This window comes from Tachypleus tridentatus, chromosome 6 (genome assembly GCF_004210375.1).
Source record: "Tachypleus tridentatus isolate NWPU-2018 chromosome 6, ASM421037v1, whole genome shotgun sequence".
In the NCBI taxonomy this organism is placed as follows: Eukaryota; Metazoa; Arthropoda; class Merostomata; order Xiphosura; family Limulidae; genus Tachypleus; species Tachypleus tridentatus.
The window spans coordinates 99,821,149-99,848,272 of record NC_134830.1 but is presented as its reverse complement, the minus strand read 5'-3'; the positions used below and the strand labels follow the sequence as shown (position 1 = coordinate 99,848,272).

The 27,124-nt window shown below is 33.4% G+C and overlaps 1 protein-coding gene and 1 long non-coding RNA gene across 5 annotated transcripts in view; both read right to left on the bottom strand.

Annotated features, from left to right (window-relative positions):
- On the bottom strand, positions 1-27,118 carry LOC143253176 (synaptotagmin-7-like). Of its 4 annotated transcripts, none has more exons than XM_076506570.1 (7): positions 27,113-27,118; positions 25,745-25,832; positions 21,489-21,642; positions 16,175-16,291; positions 9,212-9,381; positions 6,010-6,118; positions 1-784 (listed from the first exon to the last, which is right to left on the bottom strand). In XM_076506570.1, the coding sequence occupies exons 2-7, from the start codon at positions 25,802-25,804 to the stop codon at positions 477-479; spliced, it is 918 nt and encodes a 305-aa protein (XP_076362685.1). In that variant the 5' UTR covers positions 25,805-25,832; positions 27,113-27,118; the 3' UTR covers positions 1-476. The 4 variants fall into 4 exon arrangements, with proteins under 4 accessions (XP_076362685.1, XP_076362683.1, XP_076362684.1 ...); XM_076506568.1 differs by lacking the exon at positions 27,113-27,118 and adding an exon at positions 26,099-26,315; XM_076506569.1 differs by lacking the exon at positions 27,113-27,118 and adding an exon at positions 26,080-26,312.
- Positions 27,113-27,124, bottom strand: part of LOC143253177 (uncharacterized) — a 65,278-nt gene continuing 65,266 nt past the window's right edge. The window contains exon 3 of the long non-coding RNA XR_013029426.1: positions 27,113-27,124. This is a non-coding gene — a long non-coding RNA (uncharacterized LOC143253177).

The window sequence follows — 27,124 nt, the reverse complement described above, 5'->3', positions numbered from 1 at the left end:
TTACATGTAAACAATATCTATTAACATAAACAAAACCAATCAATCCTCCATGAATTTACTGTCGAAAATTTCCTGAAAAAGAAATGACAACACCACTATACTAATTACGAAGTTTCTTGATAACATACAGAAACTATAGCACAAAAACAACGTCGAAATCATTTCCTATCTACACGATCCATGAAGCATTTGAAGCAACATAAGATAAAAGCTGAACTACCTGCTATATATTTTAAGTTCTACTGCTTAAGGCGGTATACTTTTATACAATTAAGTCTACATATAGTCTGAAACTTCTGCTCTTTGCTTAGTCTATTTCAAAAAACGTGTTAACTACAACTTAAATGAACATTCTCGGTACTAGAAATCCTAGCAAAACTCTCTCTATATATAATCCTTTATTCTCATTCATTTCAGATCAACGCAGCAAGCAACCCAAAAACAAACGTGAAACCTGCGATATAATAGCAGAAAAGTTAAAACGATTTCAATCTGTGCCACTGGGAGCCAGGTATTCTAGGTTTGCTCAGCATATCTCCCCAGTGCTTGGTCTCAGTTGGGCCACTTCGTGAAGAGAGAACTACCTTTCCGATTACCTCGTTCCTTCCTACGGTGTCGTAATCCATGACGGTGATCACAAATGAGGTCTCCCGGATGTGCTCCCAAGGAACGACAAACCGAAAAGTTTCATTGAAAACAGGGTCCAGTGTTTTTTTATGTACTCGAGTCTTTTTCTTTTCAATTCGCTTGTCTCCCCGATGTAGCCAGACTTTAACGTACGGATCTGGAAATTAAGCAGGATTGTATCATTTAAAATTACCTAAGAGCGAAAAACATGCATATAGAAAGAGTAGTAAGCATTCAATATTATTATACCCCAAACAAGAAAATTAGTTGTGTTTATACACACACAGAAATGTATATGTTGTAAGGCTTGTTCACATTGTTTACGAACTACATTATGTTTACAATATTTATTTAGAAGCTTTGTCAACAAATGTACGTCAAGTCTAAGATAAACTGAACTTACGATGTTTATTAAGTAGTTTAACCAATCATGTTATTAACTTTTATTCATACGATCTAAAAAACAGATAACAAAGGTCTGCAACGGTTTTATTACCTTCAAATTTTTATATGTTTTACAATAATTCCTGTACGCTGAATCTTCAAATTATATCCAGTTTTCTACATCACATACAGATTTTTCACAAAACGTAATATACACTTTTACAAAGGTGAATCATTGTCACTGAAATCGGGTCATATTTTATTATGCTTAAAATGTTGACAACCATTGGCTATAGGTTTCTCTAAACCAATCGCGACGTGAGAGCCTTATCGATCGTTCTAGAACCCAAACATAACGAACATATTAATAAAAAATGTTTATTGTGATAAACAAAGTAATAACTGACTTAAGTAAAAGTAAGCTGAATTATGAAAGATCCGTTATTTAAACCAAACCTTTTTATGAAGTCTAGATTCTCAGTCTTGTGTTAATCACTAAACTTAGCTGCTGCTCACCATCAGCTCTACAATAAAAAATTTTCAGCTTTAACACAGTGACACTGTATTGTGTTGAGTAGTACTGGTTCCACTCCCAAATTTAAATAGAGTGTGTTCTTAATACGTAGGGTAGACAACCATTTGGTGATAGTTCTTACAAATAATTCATTTTTACAACAAAAAACAAAACGTGAACCTGTAAATAACAGATGGTCATTTGTTCTTGAGAATGACGTCCTTAAATTGACACATTCCGAAAATAAATATTTATATAACGAATTGTGGATAAAACTGCCAAAGAGAGAAATTAGTATAATGTCAATAAACTATAACTGTTTTTATATATGGCAGCACTACTAGATGTACTTCGGCAGGGTACTCAAAAGTGTTCTGTTTCAAAAGTAAATAGAATGAAAATTGAGAGTAACAACCCAAACATAACGAACATATTAATCAAAAATGTTTATTGTGATAAACAAAGTAATAACTGACTTAAGTAAAAGTAAGCTGAATTATGAAAGATCCGTTATTTAAACCAAACCTTTTTATGAAGTCTAGATTCTCAGTCTTGTGTTAATCACTAAACTTAGCTGCTGCTCACCATCAGCTCTACAATAAAAAAATTTCAGCTTTAACACAGTGACACTGTATTGTGTTGAGTAGTACTGGTTCCACTCCCAAATTTAAATAGAGTGTGTTCTTAATACGTAGGGTAGACAACCATCTGGTGATAGTTCTTACAAATAATTCATTTTTACAACAAAAAACAAAACGTGAACCTGTAAATAACAGATGGTCATTTGTTCTTGAGAATGACGTCCTTAAATTGACACATTCCGAAAATAAATATTTATATAACGAATTGTGGATAAAACTGCCAAAGAGAGAAATTAGTATAATGTCAATAAACTATAACTGTTTTTTATATATGGCAGCACTACTAGATGTACTTCGGCAGGGTACTCAAAAGTGTTCTGTTTCAAAAGTAAATAGAATGAAAATTGAGAGTAACAACCCAAACATAACGAACATATTAATAAAAAATGTTTATTGTGATAAACAAAGTAATAACTGACTTAAGTAAAAGTAAGCTGAATTATGAAAGATCCGTTATTTAAACCAAACATTTTTTTGAAGTCTAGATTCTCAGTCTTGTGTTAATCACTAAACTTAGCTGCTGCTCACCATCAGCTCTACAATAAAAAATTTTCAGCTTTAACACAGTGACACTGTATTGTGTTGAGTAGTACTGGTTCCACTCCCAAATTTAAATAGAGTGTGTTCTTAATATGTAGGGTAGACAACCATCTGGTGATAGTTCTTACAAATAATTCATTTTTACAACAAGAAACAAAACGTGAACCTGTAAATAACAGATGGTCATTTGTTCTTGAGAATGACGTCCTTAAACTGACACATTCCGAAAATAAATATTTATATAACGAATTGTGGATAAAACTGCCAAAGAGAGAAATTAGTATAATGTTAATAAACTATAACTGTTTTTATATATGGCAGCACTACTAGATGTACTTCGGCAGGGTACTCAAAAGTGTTCTGTTTCAAAAGTAAATAGAATGAAAATTGAGAGTAACAAATATTTATATTTCTTACTTTCGAAATTCATATATCATGCTGTATTGTAGCTTACAGAGTGCATAATTCTTATCGTGATTCATAGCATGCAAATGTTTTTATGATGTCACGACAGCACAAATTGCAACGTTAAGCGTCCCTTATGTGACACCGTCACATTGGTGCTTGTGTTTAAAGCACGTGACTACTCCAAGCAACCTTGGACCCCTTTCGGGGAAATAAATAACTACAATATTGTAAGAAATGCTATCGAATGCTTTACAAAAACAAATTTGAATATTATCAAGATAAACATATAACACAAAAACTTGCAGAAACGATACATATTTAAGTTGATACCCTCTGCATCGAAGGAATCATATTGTATTGTCAGTGACTTTAATTGATATCAACAAGTCAGAAAGTGATCAGATTTCGCGTTTAATGTTATTTATTCGCTTTTACGTTTTTACTGGAGATATGGTTAGAGAAATGTTCTCTTAGTTTTAAACTACCATAAGTAGCATATTTATCATTATTGGTAAACGATACATGCTTATACGTTTCTAAATATATTTGAGCATTAACTTGTTATTATTATTTGGAATACACCACAAAGCTACACAACGGCCTATCTGTGCTTTGTCCACCACGGGTATCGAAACCCGGTTTCTAGCAGGGTGAATTCGCAGACATACTGCTGTGCCACTCCCCAGTGAGCATTACCATTTAAGTAAAAATTCTATTACATTAAATACCTTAATGTATTACCAACAACACACTTTGAAGTAACGGTATATCGTAAACTGACATTTTCTAGTGAATATGCTAATTTTAATATAGAATAACGTTTACAGTATGTTATGTACAAGCAAGTTTTTGTTTTAGACAAAGTTTATATAAAGTCAATTTTCAAAATTAAACATTTACTTCATCTTACGAAAGTTATTTCAAAAATAAGCGATGATTTTGAATTCACAAAATCATACTCTTTAGTACAAACGAGTATTTAGGCTCCGTCATGCGATAGTTCAAATAAACATTCCAAATAAACCCGGAAATTTGTTCAGCACTGTCAGTAATCTGTGACAGAATTCATTGAGTTGAGCACTAGCTGACAATCTCAGCTGACCTTTACACCATAGAATTCTGTTTTTCAGAATGTAGAAGGGAATTTCATTACTGACGTTATCAGTTTGTTGGACGAAGTATTCACTTTTTCACATGTCAGGCACGATGAGTTGATCACGGTTTGAGACTTAGTGACGTAGCTAGTCGATTGTTTATCTTAGGTTGTAGCTTACGAATAAGGTCTGTTTCGTTTTTTTCCTTAGCATCCATTTATCATTCGCTGAGTGAGACTTATTCAGAATTGTTCACTCTTCGGTTTTTCGTTACAGTCTGTGCTTAGGTGGTCGTAAATTTTTGTTTTCCAGTTGTGGAGTCGATATTCTTGTACTTTGAATTTAAATAATCTTGAAACTTGATGGCATGACTTGCTTTCTGAATATGATAGAAGTGTCATTTACGTATCTCTTATAAACGTGAGGTTTAAATTCGGATGTACGTGACTGTAACCGTCTCGTTTCATGATGACACATGAACAAATTAGCTAGCATGGAAACAAACACAAACTGTAACGTAAAACCGAACAATGAAAACTCCAGAATACTAATCTTACTCAGCGAATGATGAATGAAAGCTGGTTAGGTCAGCATTGCAAACAAAACTGCTGTGCATGTACTGCTAAATATGCTGCATATGTCGGCTCTAATGAATAAGCTACTGATGTTTGAACTGCTAAATCAAAACATGATGTCGAATGTCAAATAAACTTGTTATGTATGAATTGCTAACTAATCTGGTTGTGTCTGAACTGCAAAGTTAGCTGGTTGTGTCTGAATTCCTACATATACTGTTTATGTGTGTACAGCTAACTAAACTAATGATACCAGAGCTGCTGCGTAAGATGGTTACGTCCATAGTGCTATATAAGCATACTATGTCTGAACTGCTAAATGAGCTTGTTATGTCTGTACTGATTAATAAGCTAGAGATGTTTATACTGATAATTATTCTATTGTTGTCTGAAGTGCTAAATAAATTGGTTATCTATGAACTGCTAAGTAATCTGGTTGAGTCTGTGCTGATTAATAAAGTAGTGATGTCTGAACTGCTGGATGAATTAATAGAGTCTGATTTGCTAAATAAGCTGGTTACGTGTTTACTGCTAAATAAGTTAACGATGTCTGAACTGCTAAATATGTTAGTTTTGTCGAATTGCTAGATAAGCTAATATGTCTGTACCGTTACTACTAGTAAAGCTACCCGTTTGGGATATTTTAATGCACAGCTAACAACATAGGCCTAAAGTAACTATAAATCTTAAGCCAATGTGTTCTGGATTATGTATTTATATCAATACTTTTGTTCTTGTATCATTCAATATTATTTTATAAAATGTTTACAGAGTTTTTGTTCTCATCAGATTACAAACAGTTAAACTTTGTTAAGTATGCTGGTTTGTGCCTACCTTACTCAATAACATGGTGTAATATACACTGTGAAGTACGTTGTTTGTGTCTGCGCTGATCAATAATCTGATGGTATCTACCTCGTGAAGTAAGTTGTTTGTGTCTGCTCTGATGAATAACCTGGGGGTATCTATACTGTGAAGTGCGTAGTCTGCGCGTGGATTGATTACCATCAGCTTTACGACATAGTAAATATCTAGAAATTGGTTTGACTTTCTATATCGACAAATATCTGAATATTGTATGGTCGTCTTGTCCTTTTTATCTCATGCATTTTAACTAAGCTTCTAGGATCTCATTGGGTTTCAGAAAAGTATGTTTAACGGAATAACCTCTCATGTGTTTGCTTTTCGACTCTCCAATAGATATTTGTTTTAACATTATCACCTACCTGAATACCCTGTAATGTCTTTGGCCTTCAGGTTTCTAGCTTTAACTAGTGTTATGGATAATTCACCAGTACGAGGTATGTATAACAAAGTCACCAGTATTTCACCAAGCTGGAAACGAAAAGAGCTAATAATTAGAAAAGTCATCCTCATTTTCCTCCCATTACAAAGAACATATACTGTAAAAGCAAACTGTTCACTATATTTAACAGTACAAATAGTTTATTAGTATTTGCTCTAATTAAACTAAAATGTGGATAAATGATATTTGTAACATATATAGCTTCAGAAATTAAGTTAATGAGGTGATACATTTTTACCTACACTAAAATTAGGAACAGATGACTGTTATCATCATCAGATTATCCTGATGTTAAGAAAAACTTGAATTAGCATGTTGAATTATAGTTTATTCTGGGTTTTTCTTCTTGGCATTTCAAAAAAGATTTCAGTGCTTACCTGAGTTATTTGTGCAAATTTAAAAAAAAAATGCCTTGAAATTTTCTAATGATTTTCTTGAAAACTTCTTTTTGTATTTTCTACTCGCTCCCTTGTAACTCCCTTAAAGCCACAGAAAGAGGAGATATCCATTGTCCTTTTGATTCATTATGAGATATGACTTGAAATTTGAAGTTTTATATGTTTTGCAGGATTACTTTCAATTGCATAGGTAATTGTCAAGCATTGAAGAGTGTGGATAATTGAATAAGTTAGTGGCTGTTTAATTGTTTTTAAGTAGCTTTTCACCTGTAGCTTTAATGCTTGGCGTGCTTTGTGACATGCAAAACACGTTTACAAGATTGTTGGTAAATGTAAGCAGTTTACTTCAATTTCGAAAACTCGATGCGACATTAAAGATCGAATGATTTTCTTTGTGAAAGTTGGTTATGGTTATGAGTTTTCTCAAAACCAAAATTTCAACCAAACAAATAATACAGTCTTGGTCAAAATGTTTGCATATTTTGTAACCGATAAGAATGTTATTATTGATATAGAATACAAGTACACTTACCACTGTCAACTGAGGAATGCATGTTATATTAAACATCTATATATGTACTTTGCATAGTGAAACAGATTCTATACATAAAATGAACGACTCATTAGAACAGCAAACAATTTTATCGGACGTCTATACAAAGATGCGTAATTCAACATTTTATGTATCACAATAAAACCTCACTAAAGCATATATAACGACAACATATAACATCAAATATTATAACTAGCGTCTGTATCCGTATATTAATTATTATGCACTCAGTACTGGTTGATCATCGTAATACTCTAATAACCTGAGTAAGACGAAATGGCGTGCTGTCGAAGAATATATTGATGTAATCTATCATGATTTCATCCCAACTTTTCACTATAAGATGCTGCAATCCAATTACAGTAGCCGTTTTAGGGTCTTTGTTAGCAATTTCTCTGCCAAACAGTTCTCAATGAGATTACAGTTTGGAGACAATGCTGCCCGTGGCAATTTTGTAACGTCCTCCTGGACGACTAATCTTAAACAATATACGCACAGTGGACAGTGGTATTGTCATCATAGAACACAAAGGTACTGCCAAACCTTGTCCTAGTGTGTGGCAAACAATACACGTACAGTGGACAGTGGTATTGTCATCATAGAATACAAATATATTGCCAAACCGTGTCCTAGTGTGTGGCAAACAATACACGCACAGTGGACAGTGGTATTGTCATCATAGAACACAAATGTATTGCCAAACCTTGTCCTAGTGTGTGGCAAACAATACACGCACAGTGGACAGTGACATTGTCATCATAGAACACAAAGGTATTACCAAACCTTGTTCTAGTGTGTGGCAACAATATCGTATTCATGTGATTCCTGTAACAGGCACTACTGACACTTATCTGAAGTATATGAAAAGCAGTTTTGTTCACCATGATGAACAGTTGCATAAACATGTAATACACCATTTCTTTTGTGTGTTTTCTCATTTGTTCTGCAAGCAAATAAAGAACACGCATCTACCATCAACTTTAAGAAGCTGGAAAAGAAATAGGACCCATCTGAAAAGATGACATGTCGCTATTGTTCTAACTATAAGTTGGCATGCGGTCTTTCCCAAGTAACACAGTGATGGCGGTGAATTCTGGTTAATATCGGTTTGTAGATAGTCCTTCTTGCAAAATAATCTTGTTTGGTCAGTTTTCAATTTACTGTTCATCTGGATATCTTGAAATGAATGTGTTCATACCACTCCTGTCGTAAGGTGTAGTAAGACTTCTTTCGACCTTGACATGTTAACGTGATGGAAACACAGTTATCTTGAGCAGTAGTTTTTCGGTGTCTACCGATAGAATTTCCTGGAACAACATTTCCTGTACTCCGATATATAGTGTTTCAGAATTTTGGATGTAGTACACTGGGAGTGCCACACTGTTCTGGCAATGTCTGTTTGTTTTATACCATTAATTGACAGTCGAACAATCAGACGTCTGATGACTTTTGGCAGGTAACGAGGCATGACTGTACAACAAATACAGAGAAATTATCTGAACAAAGCATTTACCTGTTTCGAAAAAGTATATACCAAAAGCACACCCTTTAAAATAACACAGGTATGTACGTGCCTTTTGACGAACAAAAGTTCAAAACAACTTTTACAGACCAAAATAACAACTCGTACACGTTTATCTGGTCATACATTGCATTCTCTGTTACTTCTTGAGCATTTACTCAGTAACTACTTAGACCCGGCATAGCCAGTGGGTTAAAGTATACTATTATCGTCTACATAACAGATAGTCCTATGTGGCTTTGCTTTATAAAAACAAAATCACACAAACACACTACATACACATATTTGGCCCGGCATGGCCGAACTAATTTTGAATTTTTTGCGTAAAGCTACTCAAGGGCTATCTTCGCTAGCTGTCCCTAATTTAGCAGTTAAGACTAGAGGGAAGGCAGCTAGGCATCACCATCCACCGTTAACTCTTAGGCTACTCTTTTACCAACGAACAGATGGATTGACCGTCACATTATAACACCCCCACGGCTGAAAGGGCGAGCATGTTTGATGCGACGGGAATTCGAACCCGCGACCCTCAGATTACGAGTCGAACGCCTTAACTCACCTGGCTATGCCAGGCTCGTTTTCACGAGAATAAAGAACATGGTGATTCACTGAATAGACAGAAAATACATCAACTGGTTGAGCTACGTACCTTTGAATCTTCAGCTGGCCTGATACACTTCCAGTAACAAGGTTTTTCGGACAAGTCCACGTCAGTGAGCGGAAGATAAACATCACCAATCGGATCATCACGACTAAATCGGTCATAGTCAAATATACTTAAGTAAAGAATAGACTTCTGTAGCTTACTAAGAGGATAACCTGTAAAAGAAGTTATGGTTATAATTTAAGAGACGAGAAAGCTAAAAAATTCTATCGCAACCGAGCCTTGGAATAATAGTGTTACTTACACTTTATGGTGTCACTTATTTCGATGACAGGTGAAAAGTGTCGCATGGGGTAACTGTAATAAAATCATTTAAATCTCATTGCATCTCATGGGTGTGTAAAAACTTGTAATTTGTTCATATTAAATCACAGTTCTATAAATTAATGGAATCAAGATACAAAGAGAACATCACCTATCTCACAGACTAATAACTTTGTGAGTTTGGTTTGGTGCTGAAAATGGAGTCTTGAGAGGGAAAGGATTAACAGCACCTAACACGTAAGTGGAGTTTCACGGTATATTATAGATGAAAGTTAGTTTGTTGTTGTTGTCTGATGAGGTAATGTTGATGAATAAAATACATTACTTTTATCTATACAAACTAGCCTTCATCTGTAGTATACCGTGAAACTCTACTTGAGAGTGAAAAGAGTGACAGTACCTAATACCTAAGTGGAATTTTACGGTCTACTATAGATGAAGGCTAATTTGTTGTAGTGTCTGATGAGGTAATGTTGATGAATAAAATACATGATTTTTATATGGAAAACAGACAGTATTAGCTCGACCAATTATCCCTCTTAAAGATAATATTATACCAGTGTTACCCTCCTTTTATGAACATTTAGCTTCAAGCTTCTCACTGAAATTGTCTTCGGGAACTGTAAGTGAAGTGAAATAACTGAAACTAGTAGTATTACTACAACTGATTCTGTTCTGCACAGTCTAAGAGTAGACACATAGCCGTCAGTACATCAGATATTGCTTAATGTTTAGGGAAGCAATATGGGTTAAACAGAGATAGAATTGACTTATCTGTTAATTGAATAAATCGATATATTTATCTGACTATAGGGGCAAATTGGTTAAAAACAGTATTTCAGTCTAACATAGATATAGGACGCCCAATATAAACACTGCATAGGCTGTCCTGGAAAACTAGGAATACAGTCATTAATAAAATAGTGGAAATACTAAAGGACGGATCTACTTCATGGATACTGTGGTCAGATTCAGTAAAAGTTGTTAAGGTTTAGTATTGGTGCCAGGTATATGAACACAGTAACTCGTACCAATGTGTTTTTACGTCTCTGGACTGATGAATTTCTGGACACATTAGAAATTTCCCATTGAATCAGTAGTTTAGATCTGGCTTTCCAATAGTAGCAAGTTGAAATGTGTGACAAGAGCATGCATAAGACTGTTTTAGCATTAAGAGTGGTTTGTAGGAGTTACTATTTATGCCTTTCAGCCTGCATAGTGTACCTACTACTTTCAAGAAGCTAATAAAGCTTACACTGAAATGGATTCAATGAGAAAAATGTCTGATGTCAACAACAACGTTTTACTAACTGGAAACTTGAGCTTCAGTAAGTAAGAGAAACTTTGAAACCTTTGAAGTGTGCACTCATGCATAAACAAGTAACATTCCTTTGTCATTGTATATGGACAATGCAAATATCATAAAAAGTACAATACTGACTTAAATCAAAACCAAACAACGGGTCTATAGTCTCTTTGTCTCGCACCTTATCACCGGTGTTTTGTGTATAAGTTTTCTCACATTGAATCCCCATTATCACTAAAGCTGATTTAAATTAGGTCAAGAGTGAAAACTGTGACCAAGCTTTACAGTTGCTAAAGAATGCTTTAGTTAAACTCTCATTGATGACACACCAAAGATGAGATTGTTAATTTGTGCTGCATACTGCTGTGAAAATAGCTCTGAGTATAACTGGTCATCTCCCAATAACTGAATAAAGTAATGAATATTTGCTGGTCATTAATTATTATGTCATCAACTGACTTGAAGCTTATCCATTGGTTGATATGCTGACACAGTTTGTCATTGATGTGTTGGCTGAACAATGGATAAGACGATTCAGCTTACCTGTATGGACCAGGACCCTAAGTTTAAAAAACAGCATTTTCTGAATTGTGAAAAATGTTGGGTTTGGGGAAGACATGCAGTTCACTTCATCACCTCCAGTTTGATGGTTTGACAGAATGGGTAAGACAGGCTTGTAAAGTTTATAATCTTGGATGAAAGATGTGAAAGAACATTTATTGAACATTATTATTATATACTTCTAAGAAAACGAAAGTCAATTAGTTTTTACCAAACATGCTTACATTGGCCAGAGATATACATCTTCTTCTGTATTTAATATATTATTTGCTATATACAGCAGATGTATCATAATGTCCACAAAAATATAGATTTGTTTATCAACAGATAAGAAAGACTGTGGTATGTGAGAAAACAGGCGACAACAAAGAAGTTGTTCCAGCATGAAGACTGGATGTGGCATTTGATACGTGCCTGCGCCAAGTAAACGAATCATTACTGACTAGACTGGCCCTTATTTCATTCTCTTTCACGAAATAAGGCAGCAGTAGTAGTATGGTGCATTTAAGTATGTGGAACAGACTGATAAGCTGAGGTCATATTCATTGATGAACCTCTAGTTCCCTGCCTAAACCAGGAATCAGAGGTTGAAGTTGGTAAATCAGAAGATAGTGAGAGTTCTGTTTTGAATCACCTATTCCCAATTGATGAGAAGGGGCATGTTGGTATGTTTATCTGTCTGTCTTGAAGAACTCAGATGAGGAAGTACCAGTAGAGAAACCGCATGTCAGCTTCAGTAACTGGTCTTGACGCCAACAGATACCAAATTCATATGGCTGGGATTAACTACCAGATAGCAGTCAGGACATTCTTTTGATTGTAAAATCAATTACTGAAAAGAAGTTTCATATCTTATCTCCTAAGATATCAACCATAATGAAAAAATTATATATATATATATATATATGTGCAGAATATTTTAAGACAGGTGGCCAATTACTACATTGTAATAATGACTGATATCATTAGAAATAATACCTAGAGCACCTTTTGTTTGTACTATCACGAATGATTAGTACGAATTTAAAAAATAAGCTGAAATGGCATTATAGTCATTATTTTATGAGTTTATGAGATATAAGCGGAAAACCTTTTTCTCATTTCGTCCAGCCCTACTAATGATGTACGATATTTTATGAAAGGCTTCTTGGGAAATGGCATATAGGAAGCAAAAGTCAGATCTGAAATGTTATTTTGATCCACCTCTGATTTCAAATCCAAATTAGACAAATTAATGTTTCACTTTAACGAAGGTAACTTACATTACATTTCGCTTCTTCAAAGAATGCTGGGATTCCACTTTATTAAATCTCAAAATATAAAATTAGAGATGGTTGGGAAAGCCTGAAGACTGTTTAGTTAGTAAGACGAATGTTCTATGTAGTTTTATTAGTAAAATTTTGATCACTGAATGTGGTTACATTTTTTCACGCTAGCTACCTATTGTTCTGAGTCATTCCCTTGTAGTTTCAGATGCGCTTTTTTGTGGCAAAGGTAAGTATATTATGTTAGGGAAGGTAGTGTTATTTTTCACTTGCTGCAGATGTGGTACCTTTAGGATATGATCTACCTCATTTCTCTATTTGAACGACTTTTTTTCCTTTTACCAGCCTCCTATTTATTCCAAATTCAATAAGAGTCAAAATTCAGATTTCCTCCTTTATATATTTTCTGATTGAAAACCTCTAGTTATATATGCATAATATCTGAAATGTATGTCAATGTTCTTGAGAATGCCACACTACTGCAGTCTCCAACAAATATTAGTTTTAAATGTCTATACCGATTCAGAGTCGAACGTTTTATACAATACTTTATTACAAACTTTGTTTTATAAAAGTGGATTTGTAAATTTGAGTTTTCTGCAAAACTATAGTTTAATGTCTTACTCTACTGTTTGCTTCCAAGTAACATAGCGGTATGTCCGTGGACTTTCGTCAGTCGAAATCGGATTTCAGAATCCATGGTGGGCAGCGCACAAATAGCTATTCGTGTAGCTTTGTGATTAATTTCAAACAATCAACGTATTTCGTCAAATGATTTTGTTATTACTCTAGCTTACATTCAACTTTTCTGACAAACAATATACATGAACAATTCACAAACGTTCTTGAGTACTTTAACGTCATAATCCATCAAATAAGGTTATTTCGTTGTTCCTCAGTATGCCAGAGGTAACTTTACTTTTAAAGCTGAAATTCCGAATTAACTACCCTGGGGTGGATATAGAGCAGATAACTTATTATGTAGCTTTGGACTAAACCGAAACAAACAATATTTATTGTTAAGTAGGAGGATAACCAAATAGTTTACATTTTAGAACATTGGCAGGAATTTTAAAATTATTCAATTAAAAGTTTCACAGAGATGTCATCGGGAAAGTTCAGACAGTGCGATTAACATATAAACATTTATTCTACAAGCAGCTGGTACAGAAGTAAGTCTTCGGACTTACAATTCTAAAATCAGGCGTTCGACTCCCCTCGGTAAAGTCGGGAGATTGTCCGATGTGACTTTGCTATAAGAAAACATACACACTTTACGAGTCGTTATATCTACTATATCTTTAGCATAAAAGTAACATAATCACACGTACTGAATGGTCAACAGTCCTATTTTTCAATGGGCAATCATCGTTCCAACTTATATCATACTGGTGAAGTACACATTTTACTGAAATTTCGCTTTCATAATCATAATAAATTATCCATATTTTTATTTATGCAAAGACAATTAACTGCGCTACAGGCGGCTGAGGCTATTCTTTTAACCTACTTACTTCTCGTCAAACCACTGCACTATGATACCTATGGATTCAAAATACATAATGTCGCAAAATAATTATTAAAAAGGGATTTATATACATATAATTGGGACATACATTTAAACTTCAAATAAAAAGTATCATATAGTATCTAGCTTATTTTTAAGACATGCAACAAAATATTATCATCATCAAGTTCTCACCATAATATTTGCAGTCTTACGTCATGGATATATATGAACCACCCTAAGAATATTCAAGTGAAGACACGTAATTTCACGAACTTTTAAAATTCTGCAAAAACAGTCTGTAACTTAATTGGAAAATCCTTTGAGTTTGTTTTTTTTTTTATCCCAAAACGTAACTGATTGAGATAAACAGGCTCACAGCCCGAGAACAATAATCATATAAACCAGCACAAGAAATGTAACTGGAGAAAATTAACTAATAATTAATTTAGTCATTTTTTTCTTTCATTGCTAGATTTATATTTAGAGTTAAATAATGTCTATTTAGATTATTTTGTCTTTCATACATGGTCTCACATAATATGAATAAAGGTAGAACCATACCTTAACTCAAAACTATATTGTAATAATGTAATTCTCTGATGAATGTTTTGTCTCGAAATCACAAACATTTTCTAGTGGTGCTCACATCATCCTAAATAATCCAGTTTTACATTATTCCACTTTCCGAAGGCTTCATTAACAGATGAATGCGTTGTAACTTAAAACACTCGAAAACGCCAGGTGCCGCTGTAAATTGTAAGTGAATTTTAGTGATAAAAACAAGGTGAAGCTGTCGTCATGTTTGGTAAATTTTCAAAATATGATAACGGAACATTTTCAAAGATTGGATAAATGTTTACATTGCACACGCACGTAAGTGTTTGATTTCGATAAATCATAACGCTTCAATGATGTATTTCGCAACTGTTGAAATAAACAACAGGAAAAAGGAAAAGTTCACGCAAACTTATTAACTTCGCTTAATTTTAATTGGAAGGTGTGAATCCGACCAGAAAAAGTAAAATTTGATAACAAATTCAGACGTTAGTGAAACAACTGGACAACAGAGGAATTATACAACGTCAGTAAAATACTAGTGTATATTGCCTCTAGTTGTGGGTACGAATTTGTAATTGTAATTGTGAGGTATGATTTTCGTACTTAACTTGTTTAATTTTATTTGCACTAAATATTTTTACAATGTCCGTGTGTTTCATTGTTTTCGTATTCCTTCATATTAGTTTTGTTCTTCTAAACATTCAGAAAATAAATGCAATTTAGTTTTCTACAAGACTTAATTGATTTTATAATTTGCTCTTTTCGTTCTTTGTTCAATGTTAAAAGTCATGATATGGTGCGTAAGATTTTCTTGACATATTTTCAATAAATTATTTATCCAGTTTTGCTACCTACTAAGCTGCTTTAGTAAGGTTTTAAGCTATAATTTTCCTTTTTTAAGGACTATCAAATTCATTATTCAAATACATTTTGTTCAGTAAATGTATAAGTATACATGTATCAAATTGCAGTATGATTTAATCACAAAGTATTGAAAGACCGTCAAAGTAAAATATAACAGGAAGCTTAATGGTTTCAAAGAAACAAATTTTATTAATACTCCGTAACTTTTCAAGATGACTTGATGTCATTTCGTTCTGAGAGCCGATATTTTTAAAACGTTGTATACATACCACACAATTAAAGTGTTTATTTCAGCACCTTATTTGTTTTATTTATTAAAGGTGCACAATGGACTTTTTACCTTGTGTTTACCAACAGGTACCGAAACCAGAATTCTAACGTTGTAAGCCCTAAAGTTTACCTCAAAACAATTTAGGTCACCAGAGTACAAATTTAATACATAATCCAATTTGAAACAAAAAGAGAGGGGCCTCTATTACCTTTCAAGTAAAAAAATACGGTTTACCAAAAAACTAAAATTTCCACTTACGTTTATTGGTCATTTTTTGAGATTTGAAAAATTTTGCAAAGATATTACGCGCGCGCACGCACGCACAGACTTATACAGGTGGGCAACTTACCCTCAAAATAAAATGTTTCATTCCAACGAGGGTTTAAAGTTCGATGTTTAACCTTAGTCTCAAGCTTGTGCTTTTTATCTGGAAGAAGAAACACCCTCACATATGGGTCGCTTGTTCCTAAAAAAAAAAAAACTCATGCATTTATACACCTTGTCAATGATATGTTACATTTTACACACATATTTTTTACTCTTAGATTTATTACTTAAAGATGTTTTTTTTTAGTTTCTGATAAAAAATACGGAACATGATTTTTTTCTTGGGCGTGTTGTGTTCATCAGCGAACACTTTTTTTAGAGTACTCTGCACGGTGAACTTGTTTATTGAATGTTGATGTACTTTTAGCAAATTGTATTTTTACTTGTGGTTGTGAAGGCAAACTGAGTATATTCCTACATTCTAAACAAGTATTCATATGATATGTATATTGTGTTCATCTAATTAGTTTTACGTGCTATATAAACCACTCCTATTATTTACATTTTATAGCATCGGTTAATTAATATGCAAGAAATGTTTCATGTAGATGACAAACCGTGTAAATCTGTTTACATAAGTCACTCCTACTACATTGTAATCCACTGGTCCTATATATTCACTCATATATTTTTCAATCTCTAAGTAATAACTACGTTCTAAGCAGCTGTTTCAGCTACATTCTTATGAATATTTCAGAATTTCAGAACCATTCTTAGTTGCATTATAAGTAATCTTCCCTATACCTCCATTGTAAACAATAGTATTTCTATAACAACGCTCTAACCAACCGTTGTCACGACTACATTCACTATTCATAGCTATACTTTAACAACCGTCCTATATTCCTTCCGTTTAAGCAAACACTATACCTAAATTCTAAGCAGTTCTAACTTCATATATTCTGGCGAAATGTATTTCTAGCTGCACTGTAGCTACACACAAATATTCTCTAAGTATGTTTTTACAAGCCATTTCTATAGTTACATTCTATGCAAACACATGTACAGCTATATAGTAAGCAACATCTGCAGCTACATTCTAAGCAACCATTCTTAGTTACATTTTATACAACTATTTCTATATCTACATTTTACAGAAACATTTTTTAAAATGCTTTCTATATAACCATTCCTAAAACTACATTCTAATCATTCTTCATTGACTATATCCGCTCAGTATTAGCTACATTATTTTGGATTTTACAGTTATTACTAGCTGAGGATCCAATTAGAAAACGACATATATAGTAATTGTGTCAACACTTGGAAACTTATTATATATCCTGATGTACATGCGTTTGGTGCATTAATGGTCGTTGTTTCACTCCGCCTCCAGTTAACCTGTAATTTGTTAATACAACCATCAGTTTCTCAGCTAGATTCAGCTGAAAAGTAAGTAATTTCCAACTACACCATATAAATTTAATGTAAATTGGTTCTCTGTGGTTTCAGGTGATTCAGATTTAAAGGGAATATTGAATCGTAACATGTAGTATTACACTGAGTTCTCAGGTTAACTTGAAAGATCTAACCATGCTTTATGAGTAATTCCATTGAACACAACATACCTGACACTTGTTTAAGCTAAGCAGTCTGTGGACTTATAGTGCTAGAATCTGGGTTTTGATACCTTTGATGGGTGGGAAGAGCAGAGATAGCTCGTTGTATTGCTTTATGCTTATCTTCAAACAAACAAAGCTAAGTAGCAACAAATAAGGTCTTCAGATTCTATTTTGAGGCACACAGGAACAACCACTTGCGGGCGTTGTAAGAACTTAGTGACGTTTGACATCTTCGTTTAACAACCCTGAAAGTTTTGACATTGAAAACCCGTTCTAATATTAGTTCAAACAGATGTCTTATTCTTTGGCCTTAATTGCACAATATAAAAAAACGTACAAATAAACCCAAAGCTACGTTATTTGTTTGCACAAAAGAAAAGCGACATTTTATGCAGGGTTTTGCAAAGGGAAACTTTATTAATTAAATTTTTGATGGAAAGCTAGAACGAAGATTACATCACTTAGGTTTTGATATAATACATGAAAACACAAACAGATTATTACCATAAAACCTTTTGTGACAAATATCGCAACACTTGACGGCAGTTCGCAAAAGTTGGAAAATAAATACATTTAAATTGTATCTTAGCAAAACAATTTTTGAAATGAAAAAAATTCAGGAACCCTTGAGATATTGCTTTACGTTGACCAATGTTAGTATAATATAGTTCTTTTACACTTAAAGTAGTAACAATTATAAAATAAAAATACCTTTTTGGGGTTGAAATATTTTGCAAAATGTTTTGTTGTAATGTAACTATTATAGAAAAAACAGAACAAGTCTTTGGATGGAAATGCCTTAGTTTGTAAAAGCATGACACTTAGTTGTAATTGGTTTGTGGTATTGCGTTACAATAATGCTGGTCATAATTCAAATCTAAATCTTTCTTCCCTAATACAGAGTTCAAGTATGAAAAGTGTATGTTATTATTTCAGCTATTTCATGATTATTCAGAAGTCCATTTACAGACGGAAATGGAGAGATATTGAAAAATAATTGTTAGTGATATAGAATGATGTGTTGTGGGCTCACTCTGCGACGATATAACTGAATTCGTTCAAAGTCATCATCAAGGTCATGCCCTTCAAAGATTTTATTATTATGCCTCATATAACCAAAGCATCAAGAGCAAATGCGTAAAAATTGAAACCATTTTAACCATACCATTACCAAAATCAGTCCTCAACAACTATATCTGTAGGCAGAAATACATTTCTTCCATGCATATATAGCTGTGCTTCAGGATGTTATAACTTAGGTTTGAGAGGCAAAGCTAGAATTCTGCATTAATATGTATCTATGAAGGGTTCAAAAGGTTAAAAACTTATTGAAATAGAAGTTTCCTAAACAAGATATATTACACAAATACTTCGCTGCAGCTGTTCCCAAGTAACTTAAAATAATTATGAAATATTCAAACAAACGACAGTTTAACATAATCCTAATGTATGAAGAGTGGCACCAAAATGCCACACTTTATTTCTAAAGAATGTTGCCATTCATATCAGATAATAGGAAAAGTATTAGCGACTGCTTATAACAAGATCATTTACACAAAGACAGCGTGAGGACAGACAGAGAGTAAACAATATTGAGAGTAAAAGAAGTAAAAGCATTCCGATATCTGCGATCTTGTTTTCCATCACTGAGTTAGTCAAACATGTTGTTGTAATGCTCATTAGAAACAGTTCTTTGAGTACAGAGATTGGTTGATTTCCACCATTTTGTAGTACTGTTTATCTAAGCTGCATTTAGACCTAGATGTGTTTGAAATTTTTAATTTAAAATGTTTCTTTTTCTTATTGCTCTCACCAGCTCATTGGTAAGTCTTCAAGTTTACAATATAAAAATCGGCGTTCGATATCCGTGCCTCCTAACAACTGAACTTTTGTTATTTTTATATCTTTGCAATAGACATATTTGGTGTTTGCAAAAACTGAGTAATCTCTATCGCACGATTGACCCACAGCCCATCATTATGTGCCACTAACAGATATACCTTTCAATTTCTGAATTATTTGCGTACCAATGATCTTTCGAATCAACCTACACACCCTCTTTGTTGTAAGCTGTCGTCGACGAGGTTTTTTGCCAATACCAATTTTCCTCATGCCAACTGGGATAAAACATTCAAAGATTTAGGTGAGGCACTATATGATCAGTCGTTTACTACTAAGAATAGAACCATTTGACAGTAGTTAGCTAGCATAATACAAACGATATGCAATTTCTGGTCATTGGTGCTGTGTTTTACATATATAATGTTTTGACACATATGTATCAGACAGTGTAGATAACACTTTGCATCAAATATTTATATTGTTTTTTATTCTCGTCACTTTCACTTTACACATTGTTTCATTGTCACTGATTATAAAAACGATGCAAGAGCCAGAAAGTAGTCGAAAGTTTCTCATTAATAAATATTCAAATGTCTCAATACTTTGTCGCTCTTTTGTTTGTGAATTTCGCATAAAGCTACACGAGGGCTATCTGTGCTAGCTTTCCCTAACTTAGCAGTGTAAGGCTTGAGGGAAGGCAGCTAGTCATCACCACCCACAGTTAACTCTTAGGCTATTCTTTTACAAACGAATAGTGGGATTGACCGTCACGTTATAACGCCCTCATGGCTGAAAAGGCGAGCATGTTTGGTATGACGGGGATTCAAATCCGCGAACCTCGGGTTACGCTTTGTCGTTGGAAAAGAGATTTTAAAACCGTACGATTGAATGTATTCACGGATTACTTCACAACAATTACCGAAAATGTTTTGTTGTCTTCCAAAATTTGTTGCGCATACTGAAGGAATTTACACATTTTTGTAAAAAGCTTTAGAAAAAAACGATCTTTATACTCCAAATATATATACAAAATATTTATATTTTATGTTAATCAACGTTTCGCCTTGACGGCTTCATCAGGGTTAATATACACAACTGTTTGATAGTAGAATATTCGTTACGTTATAAACACTGCTTGTAATGTTCTATTTGTTATGTTTCTTGGCAGCTTCTATTTTCATTCTGTATTTTTCTTCAGTTAATTATAAAACATATTGCAGTTCTCTTTATTTTCGTATCTCATATAAAAGTAATATATAGCATATGTTTGTGCAGCTGTATAGTATTATACCTACACGATAATATTAGAACAATAATGAAAGAATATTATTAATCAAAACTTGTTAGACTCGCAAAAGCGAAACGTTCGTTAAATTTTTAAAAAATATATATATCTTGACTATAAAGGTTGTTTATTTAAACTTTTCAACAGTTACCAAAACCGAAACAAAACAGATAAATTATGTAACAAACTAACTATTTTACATAAATGCAAAAATAATCTCAACAATATTTAAATAGTTATATACATTTAAAGTGCTTAAGAAGAAATAGTTAGTAATATGATGAAATGTTATTACGTAATAAAATATATAGATACGATGAAATAAGTAGCTAATGCTAAGTTCATAATTTTAGTTCTTTTTATTGTGTTATAATATAAGGTTTCATTTGTGGAACTGATAATGAATATCTACCGTTTTCTCACTGTCTCATTATGTACTTAATGTATCGCCTGAGAACTACTCAGCAAAATTATTTGAAAATAAATTAAATGGGCTTCAAATTAATCGTATGGCATTGTTGAGAGCCGGGTATAGCCCCACTGTATCCAAGGGTACGTGATTTGAATTAAACCAGAGACAGTAGAAAATATAAAATTCGTTACTGTTCTGGTAACAATACTTAAACTACTGAGAGTGAAAAACTTACCGATAATGTCCTTGGCGGGTAAACCTTTAGCTTGAATTACCTTGAGAATCAGAGTAGAAGAATTAAAGTTATACTCTAAGCTGAACTGAATCTGACCCGCTGGCTCATCTGGATCACACATTTCTCTGGCCAAGTCGGCAGCTGCTTCCTGTTGCTGTAAGTAAAGTCGAAATCTATATAGTACTTTCTGATTGAGAGTCAACAAACAAATCTATATATTACTTTCTAATTGATAGTGAACGAACAAATCCATATATTACCTTCTGATTGAGAGTCAACAAACAAATCTATGCACTACCTTCTAATTGGGAGTCAACAAACAAATCTATATATTACTTTCTGAATAAGAATCAACAAACAAATCTATATATTACTTTCTGATTAAGAATCAACAAACAAATCTATGCACTACTTTCTTATTGAGAATGAACAAACAAATCTATACACTACTTTCTGACTGAGAGTCAACAAACTCACAAATACAACATTTATGTTGTAATAGCTACTGTATACATATACATTGATATCATTTTTGTAATTTCAAGACCGTGACTCTGAGGTTAAGATCTAATATAGAGATAATTCAATGTCGCTAGATTAAACTTATCGCTGTGGATTATTGTACAGGCCTTTCCAAGGAAGGATATTCGTACTTTAACGTTCTTCAAAGAAACTGTGTGAGTTTAGGAAAGGAACAATCTTCGAAACTACATCTCAAACTTACTCCGAGCAACATGCCTGTACACGGAGTGAAAGTTACAAACAAAAGGTCTTTGTCTTTAGAAAACACAACGACGAAACTTGGCATATTTTTGGTGCCATCAACAAAATAATAAAATTAGGCTTAAAGCTGGTGAAATCTCACAAACAAAAAGTTCATAAACTTCCAGCAACACCTTCAATCAATAACTATCACCATATGTGAATAAACTTGAATCACAATAACCCCATTCGACATCAAGTCCTACGATGTAGTTTCAAATAACTTTTTAGGTACGCTGCTTTCAGGTGGCCTTCGAAGCTTGTTACAGTGGATCTTTTAGTATCATAATATAGTGTATTGATGATATCAAATTGAGCATATTTGAGTTTGAAGTAGTTTCTAGAATATCATAAGATCTGGAACACCATTTTTATTAAGTGTCTTTAGCCATTGGTATATCAGGCACGGAAAACTCTTTTGATAATTAAAATAGTGTTACTTTCAAAAATCAAATTTTCTTCGAGGAACCTCATTTCACCCAAATTACGTTGTTTACTATCGCTAAAACGTAAAATATAAACTTACGATATTGCCTTATACCTTCAATCGCATCACGCTATAATTGTAAATATTTAAATACCTATTATTATCACTGTGAATATTAATTAGGTGCTACTACCTCTGTAAATATTTTGTACTTTCTGTAATTACCAGCTACTATCACTGTGAATCTGTAATCACGCTTTCACTGTAAATAGCCTATCACATTCTATGTACGTTTGTGTGTGTTTTCTTATAGCAAAGCCACATTGGGCTATTTGCTGAGCTCACTGAGGGGAATTGAACCCCTGATTATAGCGTTGTAAGTGCGTAGACATACCACTACACTAGCGGGGCCTCGCATACTATAATCACGGTCAATTTTATTCACAATTTTTATCATCGTAAATCTTCAATTATGTCCAACTATCATTCAGATGGGAATTTTAAATATTTATTTCAATTCATCGCAGATATTAAATAAGGATTTTCTATTATCATTTATCTTTAAAATAATAATAAGCATATTTAAATACTTTTTATCACTCATCATTTGTTTTTATTTCACTATACCTTTCAATCACGACCATTCAACTCTTGTACTTAAGAACATTAGACCGTTGATGTTGTTTGGAATTAAGCACAAAGCTACACAATGGGCTATCTGTGCTCTGCCCACGACGGGTATTGAAACTCGGTTATTAGCGTTGTAAGTCCACAGACATACCGCTGAGCCACTGGGAGCTTAGACTGTTGATAATTTAAACAAGTATAAAATCATCTTATGAAATCGAGTTCATATTCCTTCTGTAAAAACAATGAGTATGGGGAGCTGTGCATGGCAAAAATGTTTTTGAATGTAGTTCTAATACACTTTCAAGATAATTTCAGATTTTGAATTAAAATTTCGGCGTTCACTGGAGCCACCTTCAGGTGAAACTTTGCGGCCGAAAGTTTAATAAAAAGAAATTGTTCACCACAAAACTCAAACAAAAGTTCTCATTAATAACCAATTGAAAGTGTTTTGAAATAAAATTCAAGTTTTGGTTATTGAGACATTTTAATTACCCTGTGAATTTTCACCTGAAGGGAGCTCCACTGAGTATCAAAAACCGGGTCTCGATACCCATTGTTGGTGCAGCACAGATAGCTCGTTGTGTAGCTTTATGCTTAGCATTAAACAAAAACTCAAAAGTTCAATTAAAGAGACTTTATCCACCAAGAAACTCAAACCAAAGTTGAATCCTAACAGAGTAACCTTTGGACTAACACCGCTAGAAATCGAGTTTAGATACCCCTGGTGACCAGAGTACATATAGCACATTATGTAGCTTTGTGTTTTATTCTAAACAAACAGACAAAATCAGTCAATTTATTTATGGGTACCTCAATATAACTCATCATAAAAGAACAATACTGTATTTTATATTTATGACAAAGCTACCTTCTTCCTACGTTCGACTCGTAATCTGAGGGTCGTGGGTTCGAATCCCCGTCGTACTACACATAGTCGCCCTTTCAGCCGTAGGAGCGTTATAATCTGACGGTGAATCCCACCATTCGTTGGTAAAAGAGGAGTCCAAGAGTTGGTGGTGGGTGATGATGACTTCCCTCTAGTCTTACACTGCTAAATTAGGGACGGCTAGTGCAGATAGTCCTTGTGTAGCTTTGCGCAAAATTCCAAACAAACAAACAATCTTCTGCGGTCTCTGGTTTTGAGCTATTGAGCAGAATGAAAGAAGACATTCAGCAATACTCTACCAGGGGCGTAGCCAGTGTGGTCAGGAGGAGGGTAAAATGACCACCCCAATATTCTAGAAGATACGCTGTTTTCTGAGTTTTTTAATAAACATTTCACATTCATGTAGATTATTTAACTTAGTTGTGTAGAAGGAAAAGTCCACATTGTTAGTGGTACTAGTTACGCCCCTGCACACCACCTATCATTCACACAATAATTAATTGTCACCATAAAAGCGCATCTAAAGATTAAAATAAGGAAATATTTTGTGGTGCGGCACTGATTTGAATCTGGTTCGCCAGTTCCGAAATCCAAAGCCCCATTGTAAGGTAATATTAAGATCACAAAGGAATATAAGTAGTTTAGTGTTTAAAAACGGTTATGTTATTCACTATGATATAGAAATATAAAAGGTTAATTAGTTTCCACTATACTAAACTTTTGTTAACGTAACGATAATCTTATACTGTTAATTTAAGTCTATCCAACAAAAATCTTAGACTATAGCTTTATCTGTGAATATGTTGCTCATTTTAAAATTCCATAAAAACTACAGAAATACAATATATGCATAACCATTCTTAATTTCGAACTGAGATCCTAAAATGGAAGACAAGTAATCAACAGCACCTACCTGCAACTCTTATGCTACTCTAAAACAATACTAAAATTTAATCGTAACTCTTATAATTAAACTTTTGCACCAAACATGCTCACAATTTCAGCCATGGGAGCGTTATAACGTTACGGTAAATCCAACTATTCGTTGGTAAAAGAGTAGCCCAAGAGTTGACGGTGGGTGGTGATGACTAGCTGCCTTCCCTCTAGTCTTTCCCTGCTAAATTAGGGACGGCTAGCGCAGATAGCCCTCGTGTAGCTTTGTGCAAAATTCAGAAACAAACAAATAATAACGAAACTTCGGCCTCAAATTCTGAAGCATGCTTTTAGGGCAAATGGTTGCAAACCATGAATCCTTAAATTCAAAATCTGGACATGCAAACAATTTACCCAAGACCAGCCCTTAATAACTGTTACAGAATTTGTATTTTAATTATCAAACTTATGGTAAATAACCATTACCACATTATATGGTTTTGGATTTTCAACCTGTCAGTATTAAAAGGAAAGTTGTTCTTAAACAATACGTTATATAAATTAGCGTAACAGTGATTACATAAATGAGATGGTAAAAACTTTACAAAAGTAGTTATTTATGCGCTTCATCTGAATGTAGTGAGAAATGTCTAGAGTTAAAAAAATAGATTCACTCACTTCAGCTGAGGGAAGTAAGGACTGTAGAAAAGACATGGCTCCTGAACTATTCACACTCATCCCTTCTTTTTCAGATGTATCTGTCGGTCTAAGAAAGAAACATAAATCTGGAAATTTATAAGCAGTTTCAGAAAATCCTAATCTATAGTTTCAACAGAATTTTTATAGCATACTTCTTAAAAACAAAGTTTCGGTATTACATCATCCGATGTATAAAAGGATAGCAAATATGTACTGTAAGGATAGAATTAGTTACAGACTTTGTTCATTTAATGATATGAACTGAATATGGATTCTACGCTGGTAAGTTCAGTTATCAAAGTATTAATACTTACTGTGTTATTATAATCTGACCTTATGCTCATCAACTGAATTGTCTAAGTTAGATGTTAATGTTGTAAATTTAGTCTCTGAAAAAACAGATGTGTTCTCTTTGGAAAACCAAACTAAGGTACTGGAAGACGCGATTTAAATGTATGGTATGATAAGAAACTATTGTCATGAACCTAAGTGACTCATACAAGATCCCATAAACAACGTTAGCTTTATACCAAGTGCTGGTGGCACACTTCACTTTAGAGTGTTATGAAAGCGTGCTTTAAGGTGTGCAATCCCAGATAAGAGCGACTGTTAAGATACAGAAAATATTAATATTAACGTGAACTTGTTAGACTGAAGAAATTAAATGTCACGGACCTTATAAGCAGATGCTGTTATCTTTAAAGCGAGATCCCTCGGTGTTTGTTTTGTACTGTATAAATGTATACGGTCTTTGTTTACTTTATACATCATAAATCGCTTTGTGAAGGTTTTTTTCTCATATTAAAAAAATACTTTTAAATATTATCGTTGATAATGACACACAGTTTGGTAACAAAATATAGAGTGCTTCGGTTCGTAAAACGTTAATACAGCACAAAGTATTGCTCTATTATAAAGATCTTTATAGATATTTACAGCACCCAAGTTGCTCTAAAATCGAAATTTTCTGGGAACCTAATACCTTCTCACATTTTATTTGTGAAAAAAAAACTTTTTTGCCACAATTTATTAAAACAGTTCCCCATCATAATTAAGTATAACAGAATAGCTAATTTAAAACAGAACAACAAAATTTTAAGAAAAATTCATTTAGCTTCAAATTATGAGCAAACTGGTAATTCTAGTTAAAATATTCTTATCAAAATCTACCTTTCATTAAACAAATTTAGTAAAAAAAACAAAATAAAACTGAAATAGCAATGCTAAAAATAGTAAAAGAGGCATAAATAATCATTAATGTAAATATATATATATGATTTATTAATATTATACTTTTAATTCACGCTTAGCTAATTAAAAAACAACTAAGTAATTATCGTAACTCACTCAACTTGCTGT